A 25,666-nucleotide genomic window follows, 5' to 3' on the forward strand; every position below is an offset into this window, starting at 1 on the left:
GAGCAGCGGGCGTTCGGCCTCCTCCACGTCGGGGCTGGTGTGGTGTCCGCCAGGTGGTGCTGGCGCTGGAGCAGTGATTGGAGAGGAGGGTCAGATGGATCTTTCCGGATTTGATCTGGGCCGAAGGGGATGGGGTCATTGCGTGGATGTCCCCTGGAGCGGGTGGCGACCACGGTGATGACCCTGATCCATGGCTGAGGTGTCGGGAGGCTGCTGGCTGAGGTTGGTGGTGGATGTTGGGGCCGCATTCCTCTCTGCTTGCCCCAAACCTTGGAGGTGGGGCGATGTGCGGCGTTACGGATGAAAATCTTGTCCGGTTTTGCTGGGCCGGCGGTGATGGCACCCGTGGGTGTCTTACCCCTCCTTGGAGGCGTCGTCGAGGTGCGTCGACATCCCCTCGCTCGCTTGGTGTTGGTAGTTGTCTCCGGGCGAAAGCCTTGATTCGGTGCAGGATCGGCACGATGGCGGCGTCCTCGACGTCGTCCCTCTGGTGGGAGCATTGTGTCTGGAGACACGGGTTGGAGGTTCTTCGTTGCGCTCCTCCGGCGCTCGCCACTGTTCATGATCGATCATCCGCGACGCAATGTACGGTCGCCGCTAGTGATTCCAAGACGATACCTTTCTCGGGTCTGATCGGTCCCGCCATTCTCCTGCCATCTCCTTTAGGCATTAAGGGTGGATGGTGCATCGGCAAGGGATGCTCGGTGGGAGTTGCAGTCCTTCGGAGGTGGCTGGCATCAACTAAGACGCGGCGAGGTTTTTCTGTTTTGGGCAAGTTCCTTTGCGTTGTAGTGGTGTTGTCGTAGGTGGCTGTCTTTGGACTAGCCGGATGTGGAGTTCATGCTACACTTGTTGTTCGCAGCGAGTTGTAGTCATCTTGTATTTGTATTTCTCTCTTCTTCTATAAAGCTATGGTACGCAATGTGCGTACTCTCGAAAAAAACATTTTTCTATCACATGATTAAATTTCGAAAAACATATTTTTTGGCTACTTTATTATACACATTGTACACTTTTATACATCATTAACAGCTTTTTATACACATGTGTAGCATTTTTAAATACATGATTAACATTCTCTTAAATGCATTTTTATGTCTATTTTTTTGTATATGCGAGGAACATTTTTCTTATATAAATGTATCATTTTCTAAATAAACGTTTAATATTATATATATATATATATATTCTTACATACTGTACATTGTTTTATACATCATAACAATTTTTCTACACCTTTAACATTTTTAAAATGCATGATTAAAATTTGTAAATACAGAATGTAAGTTTATTTTTATTAATATATATTTAAATTATTTCGATATATAAGTAAAAGTAAAAAAGTAAAAAATAAAAGAAAAAATGTGAAAAAGGGAAGAAGAAGAAGAAAAAGCTATGGATGCCTGTGGCCACTGCTGGCCGATCAATTATGGGCTGCTCCTTGTGGCTTACTAACCTCTTAGAATCGGGTTTGTGGGCTGAACTCCGCAGTTGGACCATCTAGCTGACCGCGGTAGAAAGCCTTGGGGCCCAGTTGTAGGTGGTGACGAGACCGCGCTGGAGGATTGGAGCTCAAGCTGCCGCCGCCGGAGGTAGGGCAGCTCGCTCCTGGAAAGCAGAGGAGAAGCGAGGGGTGGAGAGGCGCCAGCTGGAGTGAACCCGACGAGAGCTCTTGGTGGAGCGGCGGAGCGGCGGGCACTGAGGAGCGGGCGGCGGCGGCCTGGAGGAGTGGAGTAACTTCGCCCACGACTCTGGTAAAAACAAAATTCGCCCCTCAAATCCCAGTTTTGCTGATTAATCAAGAGGAGAGTGAATATTTGTGTAAGTAAATAGTTCGCCCCGGTTAATCTTGGAATCTTGCCTCTCAACAGACAAAATTTGAACACTCCCTAAAAATCCAAATTTTGATCACAACTCAGGTTTCCAAAGCAAGACAGAACAAGAAATTTTGTTACAACTCCGCCATTGTAATACAATTTGAAGTCCCATACTTCTGCAATATATATGCATAGGTTGAAATATTATTGCAGTGTATCTTCGTTGCTCAGGTTAGGTCTTTTCATTCATCACCATCACCGTATGGAGGCGACTGCAATCTACGATTCTCGGCTTGGGACCTGGGTTATGGTGTCCGATGGAGAAACTCCGACAAGTGCGGTCTTGGATGGGCTCCTGTCACATGCGTCTATGTTGTTCCGAGGGGTGGAGAGCGCTCTCTGTGTTGGAGCAGCCTTCGGTTTGTGCTGGGCAGCTTGGAGGTACTACGAGCGCAACTCGTGCCTGCGCAGCTACGGCCGTGACATGACGAGTGTTTTGACAAAAAACTATCATTTTAGAGGTTTGCGACCACAGAATTACCACTTTAAAAAAAGTGACCGAAAACTATCAAATTTTTTTAATTTTGTGACTAAAAACTACCATTTTTAGATAATGACTAGTTTAGACTATTTAAGCGTGTTTATGACAGGCAGGGCCCATCTGTCAGCGCTAACATGGCGTCAAAGTCAACTTCACAGGAGAGCGGACGCCGCTCGCCTCGCCTATCCCCGAGATCTGGGGCGTCAATGGAGTTTCGCCGGCGTTCCACCCGGCTACGACCACCGGACCGCATCAGGGCCCTCCCCAACGACCTGCTCCTCGTCCTTGCCCGCTTCCACTGCGCCCGGGCCGCCGCGGGCACCGGCCTCATCTGGCGTCGGTGGTGCGCCCTCACGGCCCGCCCACGTCAACTCGCTGCCCCGCGCCGCCGCGCGGCTCGAGACGGAGGAGCTCATCTTCGACCTCCGCTCCGATCTGGTCGACGGCTCCCTCGTAGTCGACCTGCCCTGCCTGCGTCGTGCCACCTCCTCCTCCTCCTCATCCTCCGCGTGCCCGACGGCGCAGAATTCGGGCAGCAGCAGTCTCGCCCAGCAGCAAGGGCTCGCCGCGATGGTGGCCTCCCTTCGAGCTGGAGGCTCCGGCCTCCCTCTCGCCTCCTGCGATGACCGCCGGGGAGCCGGGATGCACAAAAACTGTTTGTGAAAATGGCAAGGAAAGATAAAGAGAGGAGGAAGAAGAATGACGTGTGGGTCCCAACTATAATAATGGTCAACTGAACAGTCAACATGTTTAAATCGTCTAAACTGGTCATTATCTGAAAGTGGTAGTTTTTAGTCACAAAATTAAGAAAATTTGGTAGTTTTCGGTCACTTTTTTTAAGTGGTAGTTCTGTGGGACGCGAACCCTTAAAATGGTAGTTTTTTGTCAAACACTACATGACCGGCAGCAAGCAGGCAGCCAGCCCGGTGGTCGGCCGGGACAGCGAGATAGACCGTGTTGTCTCCATCCTCTGCCGCAAGACCAAGAACTGTGCCGCGCTGGTCGGTGCTGCAGGAGTTGGCAAGACGGCCATCGCCGAGGGCCTTGCACAGCGCATCGCTGCCGGGAAGGTCCCTGCGGCACTCGCCGGGGCACGCGTCGTGGAGGTTGATCTCACGGCGATGGTTTCTGGGACTGTGTTCCGTGGCATGTTCGAGGAAGGCATAAAAAGCGTGATAAAATAGGCGGAGGACTCAGGTGGCAAGATAGTTCTCTTCATCGACGAGATGCACATGCTTCTTGGTGCCGGTGATGGGATGGGGGGATGCCAGGACGCTGCCAATATGCTCAAGCCAGCGTTGGCCCGTGGTCGTATCCGTTGTGTGGGTGCGACGACTTTTGATGATTACCGTAAGTACATTGAGAAGGATGCCGCACTCGAGCGGCGGTTCCAGAAGGTGCACGTTGAGGAGCCTAGCGCGCAGGCCACCATTGCCATGCTGCGGACGCTAAAGCAGCAGTATGAACAGCACCACGGCTTAGAAATCCAAGATGCCGCTCTTGTTGCTGCCGTGCAGCTCGCTGGCCGTTACATCACGGGTGAGGAATTAATTTTATTCCTTTTGTTTCCAGAGGTGATTAGTAGATGCATGAACTCATCTAGTTTATTATAGGAAATCTAATGAAACATGAAGGGAAGAAAGAGGGTTATATATGATCTTTAATTGGTTATCGTCAGATGTTCATTCTTGTTAAGGTCCACTAGCTCACATGCTAACCCATGTTGCAACCTGTACATTCAGTTTTGTTTGGCTTAACTAATGTATAAATCATGTATACGGTATTGAACAAATTCATGATAGTGTCAGATGCATCAATTAATGGAGCAGGTGCTATCTTTCTGCCGACTTGCTCCCATGATTGGCAAGAATGTATATATGTTGGAGTTAATTGATGTCTACTGTAGGTCGTCCATTTCCTGATAAGGCAATTGACCTCATTGATGAGGCTGGTGCCACAGCAGCCAAAACAATGATGCCAGTTGGTGATCAAGAAGAGAATGTGACCACTCTGCAGAGTAGCTCTAAAAATGCAGTGAAGGAGGCAATTGTTTGCCCTAATCATGTCGCACAAGTAGGCATTCTCTTCCTAATGACAGTTTTGTAATGTTTTGATCGACGAGATATGCTTGTTATGCAGATTTTAACATTGTTATTTGAAGGTTGTGAGCCAATGGACTGGAATTCCTGTCACTGCGCTTGACCAAGAGGAGAAGGACAGACTAATCCACCTAGCGAGCAGACTGCGGGAGCGAGTTGTTGGCCAGGATGAAGCTGTAAATCTGGTTGCACAAGCAGTGTTACGTTCCAGAGCCGGCTTTGATCAGCCTGGCCAACCCATAGGCTCTTTTCTCTTCTTAGGCTCGACTGGTGTTGGAAAGACAGAGCTTGCAAAAGCTCTTGCTGTGCAGTTATTTGACAGCGAGAAGATGTTAGTTCGCTTTGACATGTCTGAATATGTTGACAGGGGATCCGTGCTGCGTCTCATCGGAGCACCTCCAAGGTTTAATTTGTATATCTTTTTGAACATGCATTACTTTCTCATATCATACTTTAATTTCACTGATCGTAATTGCTTTATTTGTTCCTTCTTAAAGCTATAAAGGCCATGAAGACGGTGGACAATTGACGGAGAAAATCAGGAGACGTCCATACAGTGTTATCCTTTTTGATGAGGTGGAGAAGGCAGATCCATCGGTGTTGAACCTTTTTATTCAACTTCTGGATGATGGTGTGTTGATAGATGGGAAAGGCCGGACCGTAAATTTCAAGAACACCATCATCATTATGACTTCAAATCTAGGAGCGGAGCACCTAACAGCAGGAATGGCTGGAAAAATCACAATGGAAGCTGCACGGGACCTTGTGATGCAACAGGTTTGTGTATACAAGAGACTGCTGTTGTGAAGTCACCAGTAGAAACATGCTTAATGCCATGTACATTTGTTCTTGCAGGTTCAGAAACACTTCAAACCCGAGCTTCGCAACAGAATGAGTGAGATTGTGATATTTGAGCCGCTGTCGCACGACAATCTTAAGGAGATTGTGAAAATCCAGATGAAGAGCATTGTCGCCAGCGTAGCTAGCAGGGGCATCTCTCTATGTGCGAGTGATGCCGCGCTGGACGTGGTTTTGTCGGAATCTTACAACCCAGTGAGCACAGCTTCCTTTCAAACCTGAGGCAATATTAGTCTCATGTTTAAGGTAACAACGTTTATATTTTGGTAACCATCCATGCTTAATTTGTCCCGCACCCGCGGATGTATGGCGCAAGGCCTGTAAAGAGGTGGTTGCTGAAGAATGTGATGACTGATCTCTCCGAGATGCTGGTCAGCGGACGAATCTGTGAAGGCTCCTCGGTCTCCATTGACGCTGCCAATGACAAGGGTCTCAAGTTTGAAGTAGTGACGTAGGTGTCAGATCCGTGACGCAACAATCCAACTCCCCGGTGACTGCGAGACTGTGTAGCTTTCTTTGGCATGACAACTAGGGATTTCTGAAATTTATTTGTGTTTTGGCGGATGAGTTTCTCGTTCATCAGTGGCGTGTATATATACTATGCACGTGATGATTCAACCGGTGGCCCTCGTAGTTTATAGCAGTAACTAGTTTTAAATGCTAATCTTCTATATCTAAATAGCTAGCCCCCACTAACCTATTTCTCTCAACATGCAAGCATGACACCTCATCAAGCAACATGCATTAGAAAAGACCCACTTCAACATTCAATGAGTCATAGAAAAAGATTAACTTCAACATGCAAACATGCATGATATATTTAGTAAATATTTTGCAAAAATACAATAATCTAACACAAATAAAAATATGTATTTTTAGTTTTAGCTCACATATTATTTCTCCGAATATTCTTATTTTCATAAAATTATTAATATCTTAGAAATGTATTGCAAAATATTCCCGCAACAACGTGCGGGGCATCGTCTAGTGCTAAAGAATTTATCAGGCTGCACCACAGTACAAACTTCTAGTGTAGACTTGCAAATGGAGATGATAAAACAACCTTCTATTGTAGACACATTGTCACTACACCCAATCCAAGTATAGATCATTGAATCTCGTGTTATCATCTTAACTCAGTATATTCTCTCAAAGCTAAGAAAAGGAAATTAGGACTAGCCCAAGTAGGTTGCGCACTTGGGCTACGATAACGCAGCACGAGAACATCCCGATTCACCAGTACTTATATACGAAGGTTCGCACAAGATGGCTTCATGGATGGTCCTTCTACCTTCCCATAATTTACTCCAACTACCCTATATCTAATCTTCACACTCTTTGTTTTGCTCTATCTAATGCTACTTCTTCTACTCACATACATACACATATCTGTTATAATAACGTTGAGGTCTGAATCTCCTTCCTCTTCTCCTTCTCATTAGTAGGAAAAAAAATCTGTGAACCTAGTACGTCCAATACTCACTAGTTTGTTGACCTTTCGGCATGGGAGGTATTAGGATGCAGAAGGTGATGCTGTGGCTTCTCTTGAGACCCGACATGAGTGGTGCTCCCTTTCCTACTACAGCCTAGTAGGACTCATGTATGCCCAGCTTCACATTAGAGCTAAGACACGTGGGACACTTCAAAACCTATCGTCTCCGCCCTGGAAAATGTCTATGGGTCATGTCTGATGAACTAGACAATCGCGGAGTGTTTCGTGTGCGTAAGATTCTAATTTTATTCTCGATCTCTGAACCTCCATGTGAAGCTAATTAAGAGAGTGATCTGGGAGATAGGGACTAACTAGATTACTCTCTTTAGTTTCAAATTAACTTTCAACATTCTCAAAGAAACTTCGTATGATTTCGATTCACAGAGCACAGAGTTTGTCCGACAGATATCATATGGGTCCAATATATAGCTCTATATCCCTACTAACTTCAAGAAATACAACATGGTTTGGGACTTCATAGGAAAAATATCATTTTGTCAAATGCATGTGTTTCCTTACTGTAGGATCCGGAAAACCAAATTCCGGTGTTACATTTTGTCAAGTTATTGCGTTTCTAGAAGCTCCATGGACGGTACTGGAACACACACAAGGGCGTAGATTTCCACCTGTTCTTCAAGTTCCATAAACTAAAGTGGTTGCTGTTCCGTAAGATATGTTTCCTGTAAAAAGTACTCACTCTGTCCGAAAAAGTTTGTCCCTCAAATGGATGTATCTAGCACTAATTGGGAATTAGTGCTAGATACATCCATTTGAGGGACAAGCTTGGGACAAGTTTTTTTTTTTGGACAGAGGGAGTAGTTCCTATCGTGATTTAGATGCGCTTGTTCATGTTCACTTCTACCATTATCAACACAATAATAATGGTTATCAGAAATTCAATATCAAACCTCACGACCAGAGACGGAGTATTTTGTGAAAGAGCTGATTCAATATATTTTACGAACCCGTGCACCTTACAATCAGACAAAGTTCAGTGATAAAAAACTCCATGCACCTTATGATCGGACAACGTTCAGTGATCCTATCCCGCAAAAAAATAAAATAAAATTTCAGTGATCCTTACATAATTCGGTAGGTAATTCGTGGACTGTTAGTATGTCCATCGTTTCACTGAACTCCACCTGTCTCTTGATTTTTTAACAAAAGGCAAGTGTATCTTCAGTGAATATGCAAGAGTTTATGTACACGCAAATGGAAAAGGAAGTTCTATATATGGGCGTGCCATTGCAACACTTAGCCTTGTTCTTGGTAAAAACAAAACAGTTGGGCCCATGGAAAACCAATCACATTACTTTTTGTTCAGTCCTATCGATCCTGAACAATACTTGCTTACTATGAACCAACTGATCCCTTGGCTGTCTCGATGATACGCATCCATATTCTGCTCACATCATCACATCTTTATTCCACTTCTATATATGCTCCTCTTAATGTACAATATACTACCTTTTTTTTTCTATTTTTTTACTCCTTTCACGTTCCATGTTCCATGTTTCAACTGCCTCTTCTTTATTCGCACACCTTCTTATTGGCTCCGTTTATTTATGCCACTCGCATATCCTAGTTGCATGTGTAGCTTGATCGGCATCCTAGTATGATTAGGTTTGATAGTTGATACGCACTGAGCACCTTTCCCCTCAATGATTCAGTGGCCGCGGTGACAATTTGAAAAGAAAAATGTTCTCTCTCTCTCTCTCTCTCTCTCTCTCTCTCTGGGTACTTTGTTTACTCCATCTATTCTAGTACTGATCTTTCTCTTCTTCCATTATTACCGAAAGTACATAGCTACTTCAAAACGACCTCATATAACTTTGCAAGATAAATACCACCAAATAGGCACATCATTGAGGTTTAACTGCCTCTGCCTCCTATTCCAATCACAAACAAACATCACGCGTTCACCCACACGGACATGGTTTTCTTCAGTTACATGGTTTTATCCAATCGTAGGAAAATAGCATGCATGCATACAAAGAAAAATGATTGTTGTGCACATTGAAAAACAAGATGTTCCTGAAGATTAGTCACGACATTTCCCCAATGGGTTGTTATCTTAGCATGGGAGGTATTGGGATAAAATGTGAAAGTTTTCTGGTTGCATTTAGTAAGAGTAGTTGGTGTCCGTAACAAACAAGCGAGGAAATTTTGCGAGAGAGGTACTGCACAAGGTACTCGACAATCTTGAGGAACTTTCCCCAGGAAGTGGGAACTTTGAAGTACAAAGTCGTCATCATTTCTTGAGTCTCACATTTTGATTTACTCAAGGCATCTATTTAAATTTTGTTATTGTAAGAGACTTATTCACTTACTAGTTACCAACCAGTTATGCCTTTCTATCTAACGTGATGAAGCTATAAGTTGCATTCGCGGTGGTTAAATTTTAGTAGCTACATGGTCATTGGTGTCATCACTTGACACTATGCATATGTAGGCAGTTTTACCGATGTTAATTTTAGTAACTACAATCAATCAAGATATTTTCCCTGGGTGTTTATGTTTATTTCAAAAGATAAAATGTATTAACCATTATCCATACTTCTGTATGTGAGCCCATGCATACATGTGCACATAACCCATAAGTGGCTGAATGGAAAGTTGTGCATTGAGATCAAACTTATTGTTTAGTAGCCCTTATTTGACGAACTATGGGCGAGCAAAAGAAAGTACGATAAGGGGGTATAAATTATATTTCATTTCAGCGCCAGAGAAATGTTTATCACATTTTTCTTCTACTGTCATATCTCAACATTAATTAACATTGTTACAGAGAGGCCTTACTTCGCCTCGTCAACTCTAGTTTGTCAGACTTTTTACATCTTGGCCTCCGATGGGAGCACAAGACATATGGGCTAACACTTTCCTCTTCTGCTATAGGTTTGGGCAAGATGGTCATCAAAAGGCTTTTAGAAACCACAAGTCAACCAAACATGGCTTTGTTTTGTATGGTTCCCTATTGAAATCTTGGATGCAATAATGTGTCATGAAGTTTGTGGCACATTGGACATCATTCTCTTGGCCTAACACTTGTCCTAGCTACTAGTTTGGATATCAGGGATAGCAGAGGCATGTGATGCGGGTGGGGGTGATTAGGATATATGATGTTTCCTTATCATGTTTACTATGGCAAAAACTTGTTTGGTCATTGCAGTTCAAGTTGAAATTAAGGATGTCTTTTGTTACTCCAAGGATAGGGCCCGGAAAGGACATTAGATCCTTTGTTTTGATTATTTTGGGTTTCATTGTTGTAAAATCCGATTCATGGCATGCGTGGCATGTTTTTTTTTCATGAACGTCTGACAAGCTAGCTGTCCCTGACAGTTTCTCTTGTATTTTCCCATAAAAAGTACACATTATTACAGGTTGTATCTTTACCTTTCAGGTGTGCACCTACCTGCCACAGACCCATATCAATTGCATATGAGCACATTGGGTTATATCCATTTGTTTATCAATAGTACACATTTTTGTTTTAAAGACCATTTTACCGTTTGTTGGTAATACACATAAGTAAGAACCCCACGATTTAAGGCCTACCTTCTTTTTGAGTACTCAATTGTGTTCTAATAAAACAAAAGGATATGCTACTCAGCTTGTATCCCAAATGGATATGAAATAATCATACAGTCGTCGTAAAATTTGGGTTAGTTCTGTAAAATGTCTGAAGCAGGTGAAAATCTCCAAAGTGCAGATTTGTGAAGTGAGAAACTCCAACCTTTAATCATGGACAAATGCATTCGGAAGATTTGCCAATTTAGTTGTTATGAGTCTCGATGGGGACAAAAGTGCATTGTGTAAAATACTTCCCAGACAGAGAACCCTTTTTCTCTTTGCCACGGAATAGCCCTTAATTTTGGAAACCTCTTCTTAATTTAGATCTGAGACAAATTCTATACTATGTCAAGTTCATTGTGGGCTAAGGGATCTAGTGAGCTCGCCCCATTATGCTTCTCGATTTTTTTTGATTAAATCTATTTACAATAGCCTACAATCTAGAACCTGCTCCAGTAAGTTTTAGGGCCATGTGGGCTTAAACGGCCCCTTTCCCCTCCCCCTCCCTCGAGCGACGGGGAGAACCCTACCCGTCGGTCATGCTGCCCGCCTCCCCCCCCCCCCCCCCCCCGCGCCGACGCCACAAGGGCGGCCGCCGCCGCCGCCGGCGACGACAGGGATCTTTTTCCACCTCGCCTGCTCGGGACTGATGCGGGTCTATGCCGTCTGGTTGGGTTGTCAAGGTGCACGGGCTTTGGTGGCGCGACGGCGGGCCTCGGTGACGACGTCGCGAGGCAAGCTGGTGGCATGGTGGCGGAGTGCGTCTGGCCAGGAGGCAGCGGCAACTGGTTGTCCCAAATCTGGCACCTGCCAGGACGGAAGGCACGCACTACTGGAATCGCCCTATACGCCGAGTGTCACGGACACTCGGCAAAGGCCCAAAAACCGCCGGCAACGCCTTTGCCGTGTGTCACTTTCAGCAAAAGCCACCCGGCGTACACCTCTTCGGCAAACAGGAATTTGCCAAGAGCCATAACACGGGCACTCGGCAAAGTCTTTGCTGAGAGCTAAACAGCCCGTCTCGGCAAAATAAAGCAGCTAACGGATAAGTCCGTTAGCTCCAGACATGTGGGACCACGTAAACTTTGCCGAGAGCCACTCTCTGCAAAGGGAACCATTAGGAGGCTGACACGTGTCGCCTCCTGACATGTGGAACCACGACAACAGGCCAAGGGCCAACTTTGCCGAGAGCCACTCTCAGCAAAGGGAACCAGTAGGAGGCTGACACGTGTCACCTCCTGACATGTGGGACGACGAGAGCAGGCCGAGGGCCAACTTTGCCGAGAGCCACTCTCGGCAAAGAGAACCAGTAGAAGGCTGACACGTGTCATCTCCTGACATGTGGGACCACGAGAGCAGACGGCTTGGGCTGCGGTCGGCCGCCTCCGCAGTAGTTGGTGGAGATGGCGGCGCGGTGGAGGTTGCATTCATCTGCTGGCTACCGGGCTGTTTGGCCTCGTTCTGGTTTGGTCGAGCGGGCTCCGCGACTCTCTGCGAGTGCGTGAACGGGGATGGATGGTGCTATGGCGGCCCGTGGTGGGTTATGGTGGGGGCTAGCGTAGGCGTGGAGGCGTGGACGTGATCGTAGTTGGTGGCTGCTGTTCCCGGGTGGCTCCCGTTTGGATATGGAGTTGCTAGATCGGATGGTGCAGTGGCTGCCGCTACTCTCCTGAGGTGCTGCTAGCAGATGGCCGGCGGCACGGGCCTGGATGTAGGGGTGTGTGGTTCCCTACATGCCCAGTCCGAGCTTTCTCCATTCCTGTGGCCTGGTGCTTGTTCGTTGGGCGGCTTTCGTGGCGATGTTGCCCGCCTATGGCTCCCTCTGGGCGACTGCGTGGTCAGTCTTGGCGGGTTGGCAGGGAGGTGGTTCCTTCTGGGCCTGGTGATGGCGTTTGCGTGTTGTGGCACCAGGGAGTGGTCCAGAGAGATGCTGGGGTGGGGGCCTTAGGTGGCGGGCTACTAGGTGGCTCTTCGGAGGGTCACCGGGTAGCGATGGTGGCTGCATCTCTCGGTCGTGCAGACGGAGAGTGGTGCGGCGTTGGGAGGCTCTGGCGTCTTCTACGTCGCAACGGAGATGCCCAGTTCTAGTTATAGAGTTCTTGGTTACACCGCGGCGTCCGGCTTAGCTCCTGTTTGGCTGGTGGCTACAACTGGGTGAAAGCTCCGCCCTTCGGTGCCGATGACGACGGTGCCCGTGGGTGCCGCTATCCTCTTGAGGACGTCGTCGCAGGTTTGCTTTCCCAGTCAGTGCTCCGGGTGAAAACCTTGGTCCATGTCATCGGATGCGGTGATGATGACGTGTTGCAATGTTTTTCCTCCTTAGGTCCTGTAATTTTGTTCGGCGACATAGTCATGTCTTGACCGATGTATGTTGGCTGTTTCTTTCTAAGTTCTGCTTTCTTTGAGGGCTTGCTCATCATTGATTTATCGTATGGCCGTGTACTTTTGGTTTGTGCTTTATATATAAGAAAACGGGGCAAAATTCTGTTTCGAGAGTTTAAGGCCACGTGGAAGGCACATATTCCTCTTAAAATCTAGATTTTTTCAGAACAACATCAAGACCGGGGGTAATCCTTCTTTTTTAAAAAAAAAATCCGCCATTGTTCGCTATAGCAGTTGTATCATCTAGGAGAAGTGGCTGCGAATGCTTTCTCCCCCGATCCAAATCTGCTTGCTTGGGACAAAAAAAAAATGCTCCTAGCTCCAAGATTATCTCACTCCTCTCTTTGCCCATTCTAGACGCATCCGTTGGGTTGCATTTTCTGCTATAGCTTGGTCCTTATGGAAAACCGGAAATACCCCATGATGGAAGCACCCGACACTTTCCCAGGTGCTCCCATCTTGGGGTAATCCCGGTGCTCCAAATTCAATAAAAACAAATGTTAATGTTCACAAGGAGTTTGACTACAACCCTAAAAGTTCAAACGTACATTGAGAAAAATATATATGAAATCTAGCATGAATAGTGTTAAAAAAAAGACACAAGCAACATTGACACTATTCACATCTGGATTTCACTTTTTTGTTTCTCATTGTGCATTTCGAGTTTGGAGCTGAAATTTTTAGGGGTTGTAGTCACATTCCTTGTGAACATCTACAATTTTCAGATTTTTTTGAAATATTTGTGATTTATTTTAATTTGGACACCAGGAGTACCCAAGGATGGGAGCATCGATACTTTCTCGGGAGCACCTGATACTTTTTCGGTCCTTATGGACTACCCGCGACAAATTTACTATCGAGCTTATTTTCTCCGGTAAGCCATATGACTGCTATTTCAAACCGATTTTCATCTTACGACAATGGTGGCCGCTTGCTAAGGTGGTCGATGGTGACATGGAATTTATTATCTCCAAGATACGCACCACAGCCCGCTCCTTGTATTCATCGCCGGACTAGTGTGAATGTTATGTGTTATGTTTATGGCTTGCTTCATCATGTTTGGCTTTACTCATAAAGTCAGGCGTTCGCCTTTTCTATATTAAAAAAACTCCAGCATTTCCCCATGCAGGTGCCACCTTTGTTGATGTAGTTAGTTGGATCGGTTGCTTTATTAGAGTACAAGCGTGAAGTTCCATAATATATATTATCTTTTATTACAGTAATCACCTCTGGCTATCTTATGTACTTAAAAGATTACTCCTCATGATTAATTGATTATAGCCTTCAACTGCCACATCTCTGGTTTTTACACACTCACATATCATACCTTTTTATGTCCTCCCTCTCTCGCTCCAAGTCACATATACATTTTAATTTTCAAGAAGTGTTGGTCGTGCATATGGACCTTTTATAAGCTAAAAGATGCGAGCGTTAAACCTAGCTGATATCTAGTCTTGGTGCTCCTGCTCATCTTCCTTTCCTTCCCATCATATGCAAATGATATATGTGCACCAGATATGGTCTAACCAAGGCAATTGATCGATATACTACATTTTAGAAGGGAGGTATCAGGATATGCATAGGTGTGAATGGGCATCTTCCCGCAAAAAACATGTTAACTGACAAGAATTTGTGGCAACCACCAACCTGACACTCAGATGCAACTCGTACGACCTTGGATGCATAGCAACTCCTAAAAAAAAGGCAATTCTCTGTGCCTTCATAGGTCATAGGCCTCCATCACGCAATGGGTTAGGCTTGGGGATACGATGCAGCCATGTTTGCTTGTCTGGGAATGTGTTCTTGAGTTCTCTAGCTTCCCTTGCCCGCCTGGTCTCAGTGCGGGTCAGTTCCTACCCGTGGAATACGAAACTCTAATGTTTGTTGTTTGAAACCAAAAAGTAGAGCACTGGCCGCGTGAACATAAAGGTTACACATGCATCTGTTGTATTCTATATGTGTGATTCATTGACATGCTGTTTCATTCTAGGAGTAGTATAGATTCTTCATTTGAGCAGACCATGCATGTCGAGGCACCGTAAAAGAACCATAGTCATTGTTCACAATCATGATGGAACAACCACATTGGTACGGCTCATTACAACAAATACAGCCCACACATATCAATAACCGGATTTAACAATTTATGAATACCCTAAAAGAACAATGAATCCCCTAAAAAAACAATTTATGAATCCAAAGACTCACACGGACACGCCTCAACAAACACAAAGTATTCCTCGCCTAGTGTAAACAATAGCATGCAATCGCCTTTGGCGCTCCAAGCAAGGGCCACGGCCCATAAGCCTATTTTTCTAGTTTTACTAATGTTTTTTAATGATTTTTTCATTTCCAGTTTTTTTTCTGATTATTTATTTATTTATTATTTTCCAGTTTTCAGTTCATTTTACTTTTCCGTCTGTTTTCCCTTTTCGGTTTCAATTTTTTACCTTCTGTAACTTCTTTTTGTTAAAATCACATATTGTTTTTAATAATACACAATTTTAAAAAGGCAGTGGTGAAATTTTTATGCATGATGAAATACATAATATTTTTTTATTACGTGATGACCATTTCTTATACACGATGAAAGTGTTAGAGTTAACCTTGTTCTAAAGCATGCATCATGTTTACTTGGTTGCATTAGTTCGTTCATGCATGTAGTTGAGTTTCCTATACGCGAGCTGCGGTAATGTGTGCACTGAGAGATGCGATCCTGTGTACAAATGCAAGCTGAGTGTGTTTAGTTTGGCTAAGATGTGGACCCAGTAATCAACTAGGAAGAGGATGGTGCCCGCCGAATAGTGTGGCCTTGCCAAGTCGTTGTTACTCATAGCCTTAGCTACTGACTAGTGGAGAGCAAATAGTGGATAAGGCTAATTTTAACATGGTCCCTCTTACCTCCTCTTTTCACATGATAGGTAAGAAGGTAAGAGTTAATCAGGCCACTTCTTAATGAAATCAACGGCTTAGATCTGTTCTATACTTTTACCTCTCATGTGAAATGAGGAGGTAAGCGGGACCATGTTAAAACTGCTCAGTGGATAAGCAGTAGCAGTACGTGTGTATGCATCTCTATTAATAAGACTTGTAACCGGTTGCATCAAGTGAGAGAAGAAATACAAGAAAAGGCAAATGTGTGCATGCCAAGACTCTTTGTGTGTATTCATCAAACTCCAGCTCGCGCGAGCGTGTGTGACCTGGGCAGATCCAACAGAAAGTTTTTTCTATAATACTCACTTTTGTTCTTCTTCGGCTACAATTTACACTTCTCACGTCTACACACCTTCAATTGCTCTGTCCTTAGACTTTAGACACCACATATATCGATTAGTAATTGGTTCTCTTCTCCCTTCAAATCACATACACGTTTGAAAGGGTGTATATATAGCTAGCTAAGATGCTCCTTTTGCGGTTACCAGACACACGAGAAGTATATCTAGCTAACATAAAAGTCCTAGTGTTGCTACCTCTTCCTGGTCTTCTTCCTACCATCAGCAACTGATATGTGAATCTAGATTTATATTTTGTGACGGCGATCAAAAGGCTTTTAGAAGCCACAAGTCAACCAAACATGGCTTTGTTTTGTATGGTTCCCTATTGAAATCTTGGATGCAATAATGTGACATGAAGTTTGTGGCACATTGGACATCATTCTCTTGACCTAACACTTTTCCTAGCTACTAGTTTGGATATCAGGGATAGCAGAGGCATGTGATGCGGGTGGGGGTGATTAGGATATATGATGTTTTCTTGTCATGTTTACTATGACAAAAGCTTGTTTGGTCATTGCTGTTCAAGTTGAAATTAAAGATATCTTTTGTTACTCCAAGGATAGGGACTGAAAGTACATTAGATCCTTTGTTTCGTTGGTTTTGATTATTTTGGGTTTCATTGTTGTAAAATCCGATTCATGGCATGTGTGGCCTGATTTTTGTCCATGAGCGTCTCACAAGCTGGCTGTTCCTAATAGTTTCTCTTGTATTTTCCCATAAAAAGTACAAATCTTTTTAGGTTGTATCTTTACCTTGCAGGTGTGCACCTACCTGCCATAGACCCAGATCAATCACATATGAGCACATTGGGTTATATCCATTTGTTTATCAACACTACACATTTTTGTTTTAAAGACCTTTTACTGTTCGTTGGTAATACATATAAGTGTGAACCCCACGATTGAAGGCCTACCGTCTATTTGAGTACTCAATTGTGTTCTAATAAAATAAAAGGATATGCTTCTCAGCTTGTAACCCAAATGGATACGAAATAATCATAGTCGTCATAAAATTTGGGTTAGTTCTAAAATGTCTGAAGCAGGTGAAATTCTCCAAAGTGCAGACTTGTGAAGTGAGAAACTCAAACCTTTAATCATGGACAAATGCCTTCTGACAAAATGGTGGTGGAAGATTTGCCAATTTAGTTGTTATGAGTCTCGATGGAGGCAAAACTGCATTGTGCAAAATACTTCCCGGATAGAGAACCCCTTTTTTCTTTGTTGTGGAATAGCCCTTAATTTTGGAAATCTCTTCTTAATTTAGATCTGAGGCAAATTCTATACTATGTCAAGTTCATTATGGTATCTGGTTCCTCAACTAGGTTTTGGCTAGACTGCTAGACCGGAGATGGTCCGCTTAAGGATTGCTTTCTAATACTTTTCTCATATTGTGGCAATCATGATGTACGCACCTACGAGCTTCATGCTAGAAACTAGGACTTTGGCTTTCGACGTTCAATGTAGTGAGATGAACCAGTGGGAACCTATTATTACCCGGTTGCTTCCCCCTCGTGCGCTAAGGATCTAGTGAGTTCAACCCATTATGCTTTCCGAAAAATTTGGGTTAAATCTATTTACAATAGCTTGCAATCTAGAACCTGCTCCGGTAAGTTTAGGGTCACATGGGCTTAGACGGGCCCTTTCCCCTCCTCTCTCACTCGCCCCCACGAGCGACGGGGAGAACCCTAGCCGCCGGTCATGCCACCTGCCTCTCCTTCCCTCCCCCACCACCGCTGTCGCCGCAAGGGGTGCCGGGGCAATGTCCGGCCGTTGTCGGCAACGACAGGGATCTTTTTCCACCTCGCCTGCTCGGGACTGATGTGGGTCCGTGCCGTTTGGCTGGGTCGTCACGGTGCGCGCGCTATGGCGGTGCGATGGTGGGGCTTGGTGACGAGATCGCGAGGCAAGCTGGTGTCATGGTGGGCCACGTGGTGGCGGAGTGTGTCTGGCCAGGAGGCAACGATGGCTTGTTATGCCAAATCTGGTGCCTGCCGGGACGGGAGGCACGGGCTATGGCAGGCGACTTGGGCTATGGCCGGCCTCCTCCGCAGTAGTTGTTGTAGATAGCGGCGTGGTGGAGGTTTCATTCATCTGCTGGCGACTGGGCTGTTTGGCCTCGTTCTGGTTTGGTCGAGCGGGCTCCGCGACTCTCCGCAAGCACATGGACGAGGATGGATGGTGCTATGGCGGCCCGTAGTGCGTTACGGTGGGGGCTAGCACAGGCGTGGAGGCATGGATGTGGCTGTGGTTGGTGCTTCCAAGGCTGCCCGACGACTGGAGCTACCGTTCCCGGGTGGCTCCCATTTGGATCTGAGACTGGATTTTCTACTCTCGGGTACACCTACACCCGCATGAACAGTACATTTAAAAAAATACAAAATAAAATTGAAAAAATCTGAAATTTTGGGACATCAAACTAGATCAAAAGTTTTCGCTTCTTGCAAAATTTCATGACCAAATAACATTCGAGGAGCCCTCAACAAAAATAACAAATCTGTGTTCAAAGTTTTATTCACTTTTCAGGAGTGATTTTGTTTTTTTTGCTGAGGGCTCCTCAAATGTTATTTGGTCACGAAATTTTGCAGAAAGCTAAAACTTTTGATCTAGTTTGATGTCAAAAAAATCGAATTTTTCCTACTTTGTTTCATTTTTTTTCAAATGTACTGTTCATGCGGGTGCACCTACACCCGGGAGCTGCCACACCTTTCTCTTTGGATCTAGAGTTGCTAGATCGGATGGTGCACTGGCTTCCGCTGCTCCCCAGAGGTGCTGCTAGCAGATGGTCAGCGATGCGGGCCTGGATGTGGGGGTGTGTGGTTCCCTGCCCAGTCCGAGCTGACTCCATTCCTGCAGCCTGGTGCTGGGTCACAGGGAAGCTTTGGCAGCGATGCTGCCCGGCTATGGCCCCCCCTCCGGGCGGTTGCGTGGTGAGTCTTGGCAGGTTGGCAGGGAGGTGGTTGCTTCTCGGCCTAGTGATGGCGTTTGCGTGTTGTGGCGCTAGGGAATGGCTCGGAGAGGGATGTTGGGGCGGCGGCCTTAGGTGGCGGGCTACTCGGTGGGATCTCTGACGGGTCGCTGGGTAGCGGTGTTGGTTGCATCTCTCGGTCATGCAGACAGAGAGGGGTGCGGCGTTGGGAGGCTCTGGCGTCTTCTACATCGCGGCGGAGATTCCCAGTTCTAGTTCTAGAGTTCTTGGCTACACCGCAGCGTCCGGCTCAGCTCCTCCTTGGCTGGTGGTTACAACTTGGTGAAAGCTCTGCCCTTCGGCGCCGATGACGACGGCGCCCGTTGGTGCCGCTATCCTCTTGAGGACGCTGTCACAGGTTTGCTCCCCCAGTCAGTGCTCTTGGTGAAAACCTTGGTCTGTTTCATCGGACGCAGTGATGGCAACACGTTGCACTAGTTTCCCTCTTGAGGGCATTGCCGAGGGATTCTGGGAGTTGCTGGTCATCGCCGTGTAGTCCTTAGGTCCTGTATTTTTGTTCGGCGACATAGTCATGTCTTGACCGATGTATGTTGTCTGTTTCTTTCTAAGTTCTGCTATTTTTGAGGGCTTCCTCATCATTGATGTATTGTTCGGCCGTGTATTTGTGGTTTGTGCTTTATATATAAGAAAACAGGGCAAAATTCTGTTTCGAGAGTTTAAGGCCACGTCGATGGCACATGTTCCACTTAAAATCAAGATTTTTATAGAACAAAATCAAGATTTTTGTGTGGCAAGCGACCAGGGATGCTTGCTAGCTGTTCACTGGTCAATCTTCTATATCTAAATAGCTAGCCCTTATTAACATATTTCTCTCAACATGCAAGCATGAAATCTCATCAAGCAACATGCATTGGAAAAGGCCCACCTGAACATTCGATGAGTAATAGGAAAAGGTTCGGGCAAAATATTCCCGCAACAACGTGCGGGCCATCATCAAGTTTATAAAACGACATGGACCGGCTAATGCAGCATGCACTATTTGTGGAGAGGTTTAGAATGTGAAGCATATTCCATTCAATTGCATTTTGCCTGAGTTTGTGTCGATCTTTGTTCGTTCATCGCTCAATGTCAGCTTGGCTCAAATATTAAAATCACTGGTGAAACTAGCGCTATTGCAGCTGAAGAGCCTCCCCGTGGCGCAATGCCTATTTTCCCGCAATCTGCTGTTATGGCCACGATCACTGGTCGAGACAACACTAATATAACACTAATATAATGGCTTAGCAGTCACTGCAAATTTCATTGGAATGACTGAGATTTAATTTCCGCGGGCCGAAACTGAGGCCCACACAAATCTCAACCCAAATTTCCTCTAATTTTGTCTGAGATTTGTTTGGGCCTCTGTTGCGGCCACTGCTCCCCTGCCGATCCGATCCGCAGCACGCCACTCCCCCCTCTGCTCGTTAACCCACACTCATCCTCGATGGCAGGTGGTAGATTATCGCCAACAGGTACTAGTAAGTTCATCTCTGTCCGTTTGCAGATTCAGAAGCTCTAGTACTCGGTATGTTTGCTTTCATTGAACGACCCTCTAGTGTGTTTGCTGATTCAGCATGAAATTTCTAATTCCCGCTAAATGCCTTGGCGCCCGCCATTGTCTGCTATAGCGGCCGTATCGTCTAGGAGAAGCGGCAGCAAAATGCTTTCTCCCGCGATACAAAACTTTTCTTTGGACCCAAAGAAAATGCTCCTAGCTCCAAGATTATCTCACTCCTCTCTCTGCCCATTCTAGACGCATCTGTTGGGTTGCATTTGCTGCTATAGCTTGGTCCTTATGGACTAGTTACCAGCAACAAATTTACCAATGAGCTTATTTTACGGCTAAGCCATATGACTGCTATTTTAAACCGATTTTCATCTTACAGCAATGGTGGCCGCTTGCTAAGGGGCTTGACGCTGACAACATGGAATTTATGATCTCCAATATACACACCACAGCCTGCTCTTTGTATCCAGCACCGGACTAGTGACTCTTACTCAGCCTTGCTTCGGCATGGTTTACTGATAAAGTTGGGCGATCGCCTTTTCTATATAAAATAACACCACCAATGTTTTCCCCTCAAGGTGCCCCTTTTGTTGATGCAGGCAGTTGGCCCGGTTGCTTTATTAGAGCAGCTTCACTCCTCTCTCTGCCCATTCTAGACGCATCTGTTGGGTTAATTAGGATGAGCTGGTTATTTAGCCCAATTAAAGAATGACAAGTCAGCTGATCCGTAAAATTCCGTTGTTTTACTCCACGTGTCTAACATTTTTCTTATTAGAGTACAGGCGTGGAATTCAATCAAATTTATTATCTTTTATTAGAGTATACTCACCTTTCGGTTATCTTATATTATCTAGCAGTACTCAACAATTTACTCCTCATGACTATACCCTTGAACTGCCACATCTCTAGTTTTTACACATTCACTTATCAGACACGTGTATGTCCTCCCTCTCTGGCTCCAAGTCATATATACATTTGAATTTTCAATGGAAGTGTTGGTCATGCATATGAACCTTTTATAAGATAAAAGATGCAGGAGTTAAACCTAGCTGTTATCTAGTCTTGGTGCTCCTGTTCATCTTCCTTTCCTTCCCATCATAAGCTAATGATATATGTGCACATATATCATATATGCACAACCCGCAAAAAAATGATGTGCACAAGATATAGTCTAACCAAGGCAATTGATCCATATACTACATTTTGGAAGGGGAGGTATCAGGATATGGATAGGTGCTGCTGGCCAATTTCCTGCAACAAACATGTTGGCTGACAAGCATTTGTCGCAACCACCAACTTGATACTATGAGGCGACTGGTACGACCTTGGATGCGTAGCAACTCTTCGTACCTTCATAGCTCATAGGCCTCCATCACGCAATGGGTTGGGGATACGGTGCACCTGCTCTCGCTGGTCCTGGAGAGTGTTGTCAAGTTCTCTGGCTTACCTTGTCTGCCTGCTCTCAGCGTGGGTCCGTTCCTTTTTGCAGAAGTGGTGGCCGTGCGAGCATAAAGGTTACACATGCATATGTGTGATTCATTGACATGGTCTTTCATTCTGGGAGTAGTATAGATCTTCATTTGAGCTGGTCATGCATGTTGATGTGAGAGGCACCGTAAAAGAACCGTAGGCGTTGTTTACAGTCGTGATGTGTTTGTTCACGATGGAACAACTACGTTGATACGAGTCATCACAATAAATACAGTCCACACATATCAAAAACTGGATTTAACAATTTATGAATCCAAAGACTCATGCCGACACGCCTCAACAAACACAAAGACTATTCATAGCCTAGTGTAAACAATAGCCACCAATCGTGTCTCGCTCTCCCAGCACGCTCCACGGCCATTTTTTTTGAAATGGAGGTGGACCTCCGGCATCTGCATTTGGACGATGCATGCAACCACTTTATTAATTATTCACACAAAACATTATAAAGTCATACAACAGTAAGACTAAAGCCACCGACTAGGTAACAAAAGTGTCGCTACTCCTATCCAACTGATGAAGGGGTGCTGATAGTCTGGGCCTAGTACCAAACAGACCTCGCAGCCAAGTCTAACATCTAAGACCTGAGGTCCCATCCAGGACGCCTGCCGGGTATGGGTCACCTACCAGTCCGGCGCACTCCTCAACCAGGACGCCTGCCGGGTCTGAGGCCGCCGTAGCCACCTGCCACCAATCCATCTTCAGAGTTGTACTGATGCATCTACCTTACCCGGTCTAGCTGCCGTCGACGCCACCACGACGCCAGACCGCGTCACCCTCCTGCGCGGGTCCATCTCCGCGCATCGGACGCAGAGTCACCACAGCGCCATGCCGTCGAGACCCGCCGCCATCAATGAGTGAGATGCCGCACCGCTCCACCAAAGAATCCGTCCTCTGGTCCTGCATCCAGCCGCTGCTCAAAAAACGATGCCCCCATGAGGGAAAACGACGCCCCAAAAGCACCGCCATCGTCCGATCCGGAAACTCCGGATCAAGGTTTTCACCCAGAGCAGCGCAAGCAAGTCGACAGAAGCTGCAAAGGCGATGTCTTCAACAAGATAACGATGCGAAAACGCCGCCATCGCCCGCCATGACCCGAGTCATAGCACGGTTTTCACCGGCAGCCCCATCTCCCCACTGTACGCTGGGACTGGATGCGAGAATCCACAACCATCTAGCCGACCACCTCCGGCGAAGAAGATGGCCACCACCTCCACGCCAAGGGCTGGAACCCCCGACGTTCTCGTATCGTGTGCCTAGTCCAGAGGCTGCTTGCCGCGCCGGAACAAAGGATGCGCACGACGGCTCGAGGAACCACCATCCAGATCCGAATGGGATCCAGATCGGACACCCTAGCCGCCGACTGGATCTCTTTGTCACCGGCACCAGCACGACAGCCCTGGTCGCCACCGTCCTGCGCCATCGCCCTTGGATCGGCCGGAGTGGGTCGCCGCCACCCAGATCCGATCGCCGGCCGAGGAAGATTGCCGCCGCCCCCGCTGCGCCCCGCAGGCTTAGCCTGCGATGCCCTCGGCGGCAGCGGCGGGAGGAGAGGGAGGCCCGGCGGGGAGGCCCCGGTGCGGCGCGGCGCCGCCGCACGGGGGGAGGAGGTCCAAACAGAACTATTACGCAGGAGTTAGCGTGGCGCAAGGCAAGTCGAGGAAGGAAGATGGCTCCACGGCCAATAAGACTGTTTTCTTTTCTTTTTTTTCTATGTCTTTTATGGTTCTCTTTTTTCCTTTCTAATTTTGTTTCTGATTAATTTTTCCAGTTTTCCAATTCCTTATTCTTTTCCGGTTGTTTTCCTTTCTTCTTTCCTGTTTTCATATTATTTTAACCTTTCTCTACTTCTTTTTCTTAAAATCACTTAATTATTTTTAAAAATACACAATTAAAAAAGGCAGTGGTGAAATTTTAAAACAAGATTATTTTTAAAAAACATGTGATGGCCATTTTTTATACATGATGAAAGTTTTTTTTTATAATACTCACTTTTGCTCTTCTTCGGCTGTCTCATCAACTCTGCCATTTACTCTTCTCATGTCTACACACCTTCAGCTGCTCTGTCCTTAGACTTTACACACCCATATATCGATTAGTAATTGGTTCTCTTCTCCCTTCAAGTCACATGGACGTTTGAAAGGATGTATATAGCCGGAAATTGCTTTTGGCGACCGAGCTCACCGGAGGCCTCCAGATTCAAAATTCAAATTTCATCGAAATTCATATTTTTACATTTCAAAAAATTCTGAAAACAATTACAGATGTATATGAAGGTAAAACACACATGTGTGTAAATTTTCAGGGCAAAAAACGTTGAAATGAGCGGTGTGCAAAAAAGACAAATCTGAGGCTGTTTAACACATGATACTATTCATCCTTTCAGACCATGAATTTGTCTTTTTTGTGCAGGGTGCATTTCAACGTATTTCATCATGAAATTTTGCACACATGTGGGTTACATCCTTACATACTCGCATATTTTTTTTCGGAATTTTTTGAAACATAAAAGTTTGAATTTGAATTTTTCAAAAATAAAGGCCTCCCTGGAGCTCGGCCTCCAGAACGCCATTCTTGTATATAGCTAGCTAACATGCTCCTTTCGCGACTACGAGACGCACACGAGAAGTATATCTAGCTAACGTAAAAAGTCCTAGTGTTGCTACCTCTTTCTGGTCTCCTTCCCACCATCAGCAACTGGTATGTGCATCTAGATGTATAGTTGGTGACTGACGCAACCCATGTATCGCACTTGTGGAGGTGAGGTATGAGGATATACATTCTTCACGCAATAGATGTAGTGGTACTAGTCCGAAATAATTTTGTGACAACCAGCACCCTGATTGTTTCAAGAGGTAGGTACGAACTTGGATACACACTTTCAGAGGAAGCAACTCTATATAGGTGGTCTTCCTGGCACACCTGCTCGAAGAACCATCCAGCCTTGCTCACAGGTTCGAGATGCTCGCTAACTTGTCTGCATTGCGGATACCTTCCGCCAAAGACCATGGCGGTAGGTTATAATAGGCTACCGCCAAAATTCCCGGTGGTAGGGTATTTTCTACATCAAACGTCCATGACGGCGCAATTAAATTCTACTGTCAAGGCTTGTGGCGGTGGGCAGTTATACCCTACCGTCAGATACTACGGTGGTAGCAAAAAGGGTCAGACCCCGAATTTTTTTGCAGTCGGGGTAAGATCCGGCTAAACTTTCGCAAAAAGGTCAAAAACACGAAATTTGGCCGCATAGTGACAATGAGCCCTTTTTTTGACGATCAGCGAAACTGAGGCTGGCAGACTAGTACTAGTGGGAAAATGGCCTAGCGCTCAATTAAGACATGACCTAGGGTGCATTCATAATATCCATTCCAGCAGGATCTGATCAGTCGGAGCATCGTATCACCTAAGAAGCGGTATCACCATTCATGTTGCCTCCACTCTCATCCTATCCCCTGTAGATCTGGGGTAGTTGTTGCTTCAGTGGAGTCTCTAGCAACTCCGAGTTGTAGCCAGCGAGCTCTTCCGATCCAGCGATGCGGCAAGGGAGTATTTATAACACTTCTTAACTGTGGCAGCGAAGCTTGCCTGGGAGGTGAATCAATCCTGGCGCCATCGTTGCATAGAGTCCTTCGATATGACGATATCCGTAGAATCACGAATGCGTGAGCGA

At 45.8% G+C, this 25,666-nt stretch overlaps 1 protein-coding gene across 1 annotated transcript; it reads left to right on the top strand.

The window, feature by feature from the left end:
• The first annotated feature begins 3,614 nt into the window (after positions 1–3,614).
• Positions 3,615–5,830, top strand: LOC125519260 (chaperone protein ClpB1-like). Its single transcript, XM_087535593.1, has 6 exons — positions 3,615–3,897; positions 4,265–4,431; positions 4,520–4,860; positions 4,955–5,234; positions 5,313–5,510; positions 5,632–5,830. The coding sequence occupies exons 1-6, from the start codon at positions 3,615–3,617 to the stop codon at positions 5,668–5,670; spliced, it is 1,308 nt and encodes a 435-aa protein (XP_087391719.1). The 3' UTR covers positions 5,671–5,830.
• Positions 5,831–25,666: the final 19,836 nt, after the last annotated feature.

This window comes from Triticum urartu, chromosome 7A, assembly GCF_056163025.1.
Source record: "Triticum urartu cultivar PI428250 chromosome 7A, HENAU_Tu73, whole genome shotgun sequence".
Classification (NCBI taxonomy): domain Eukaryota; kingdom Viridiplantae; phylum Streptophyta; class Magnoliopsida; order Poales; family Poaceae; genus Triticum; species Triticum urartu.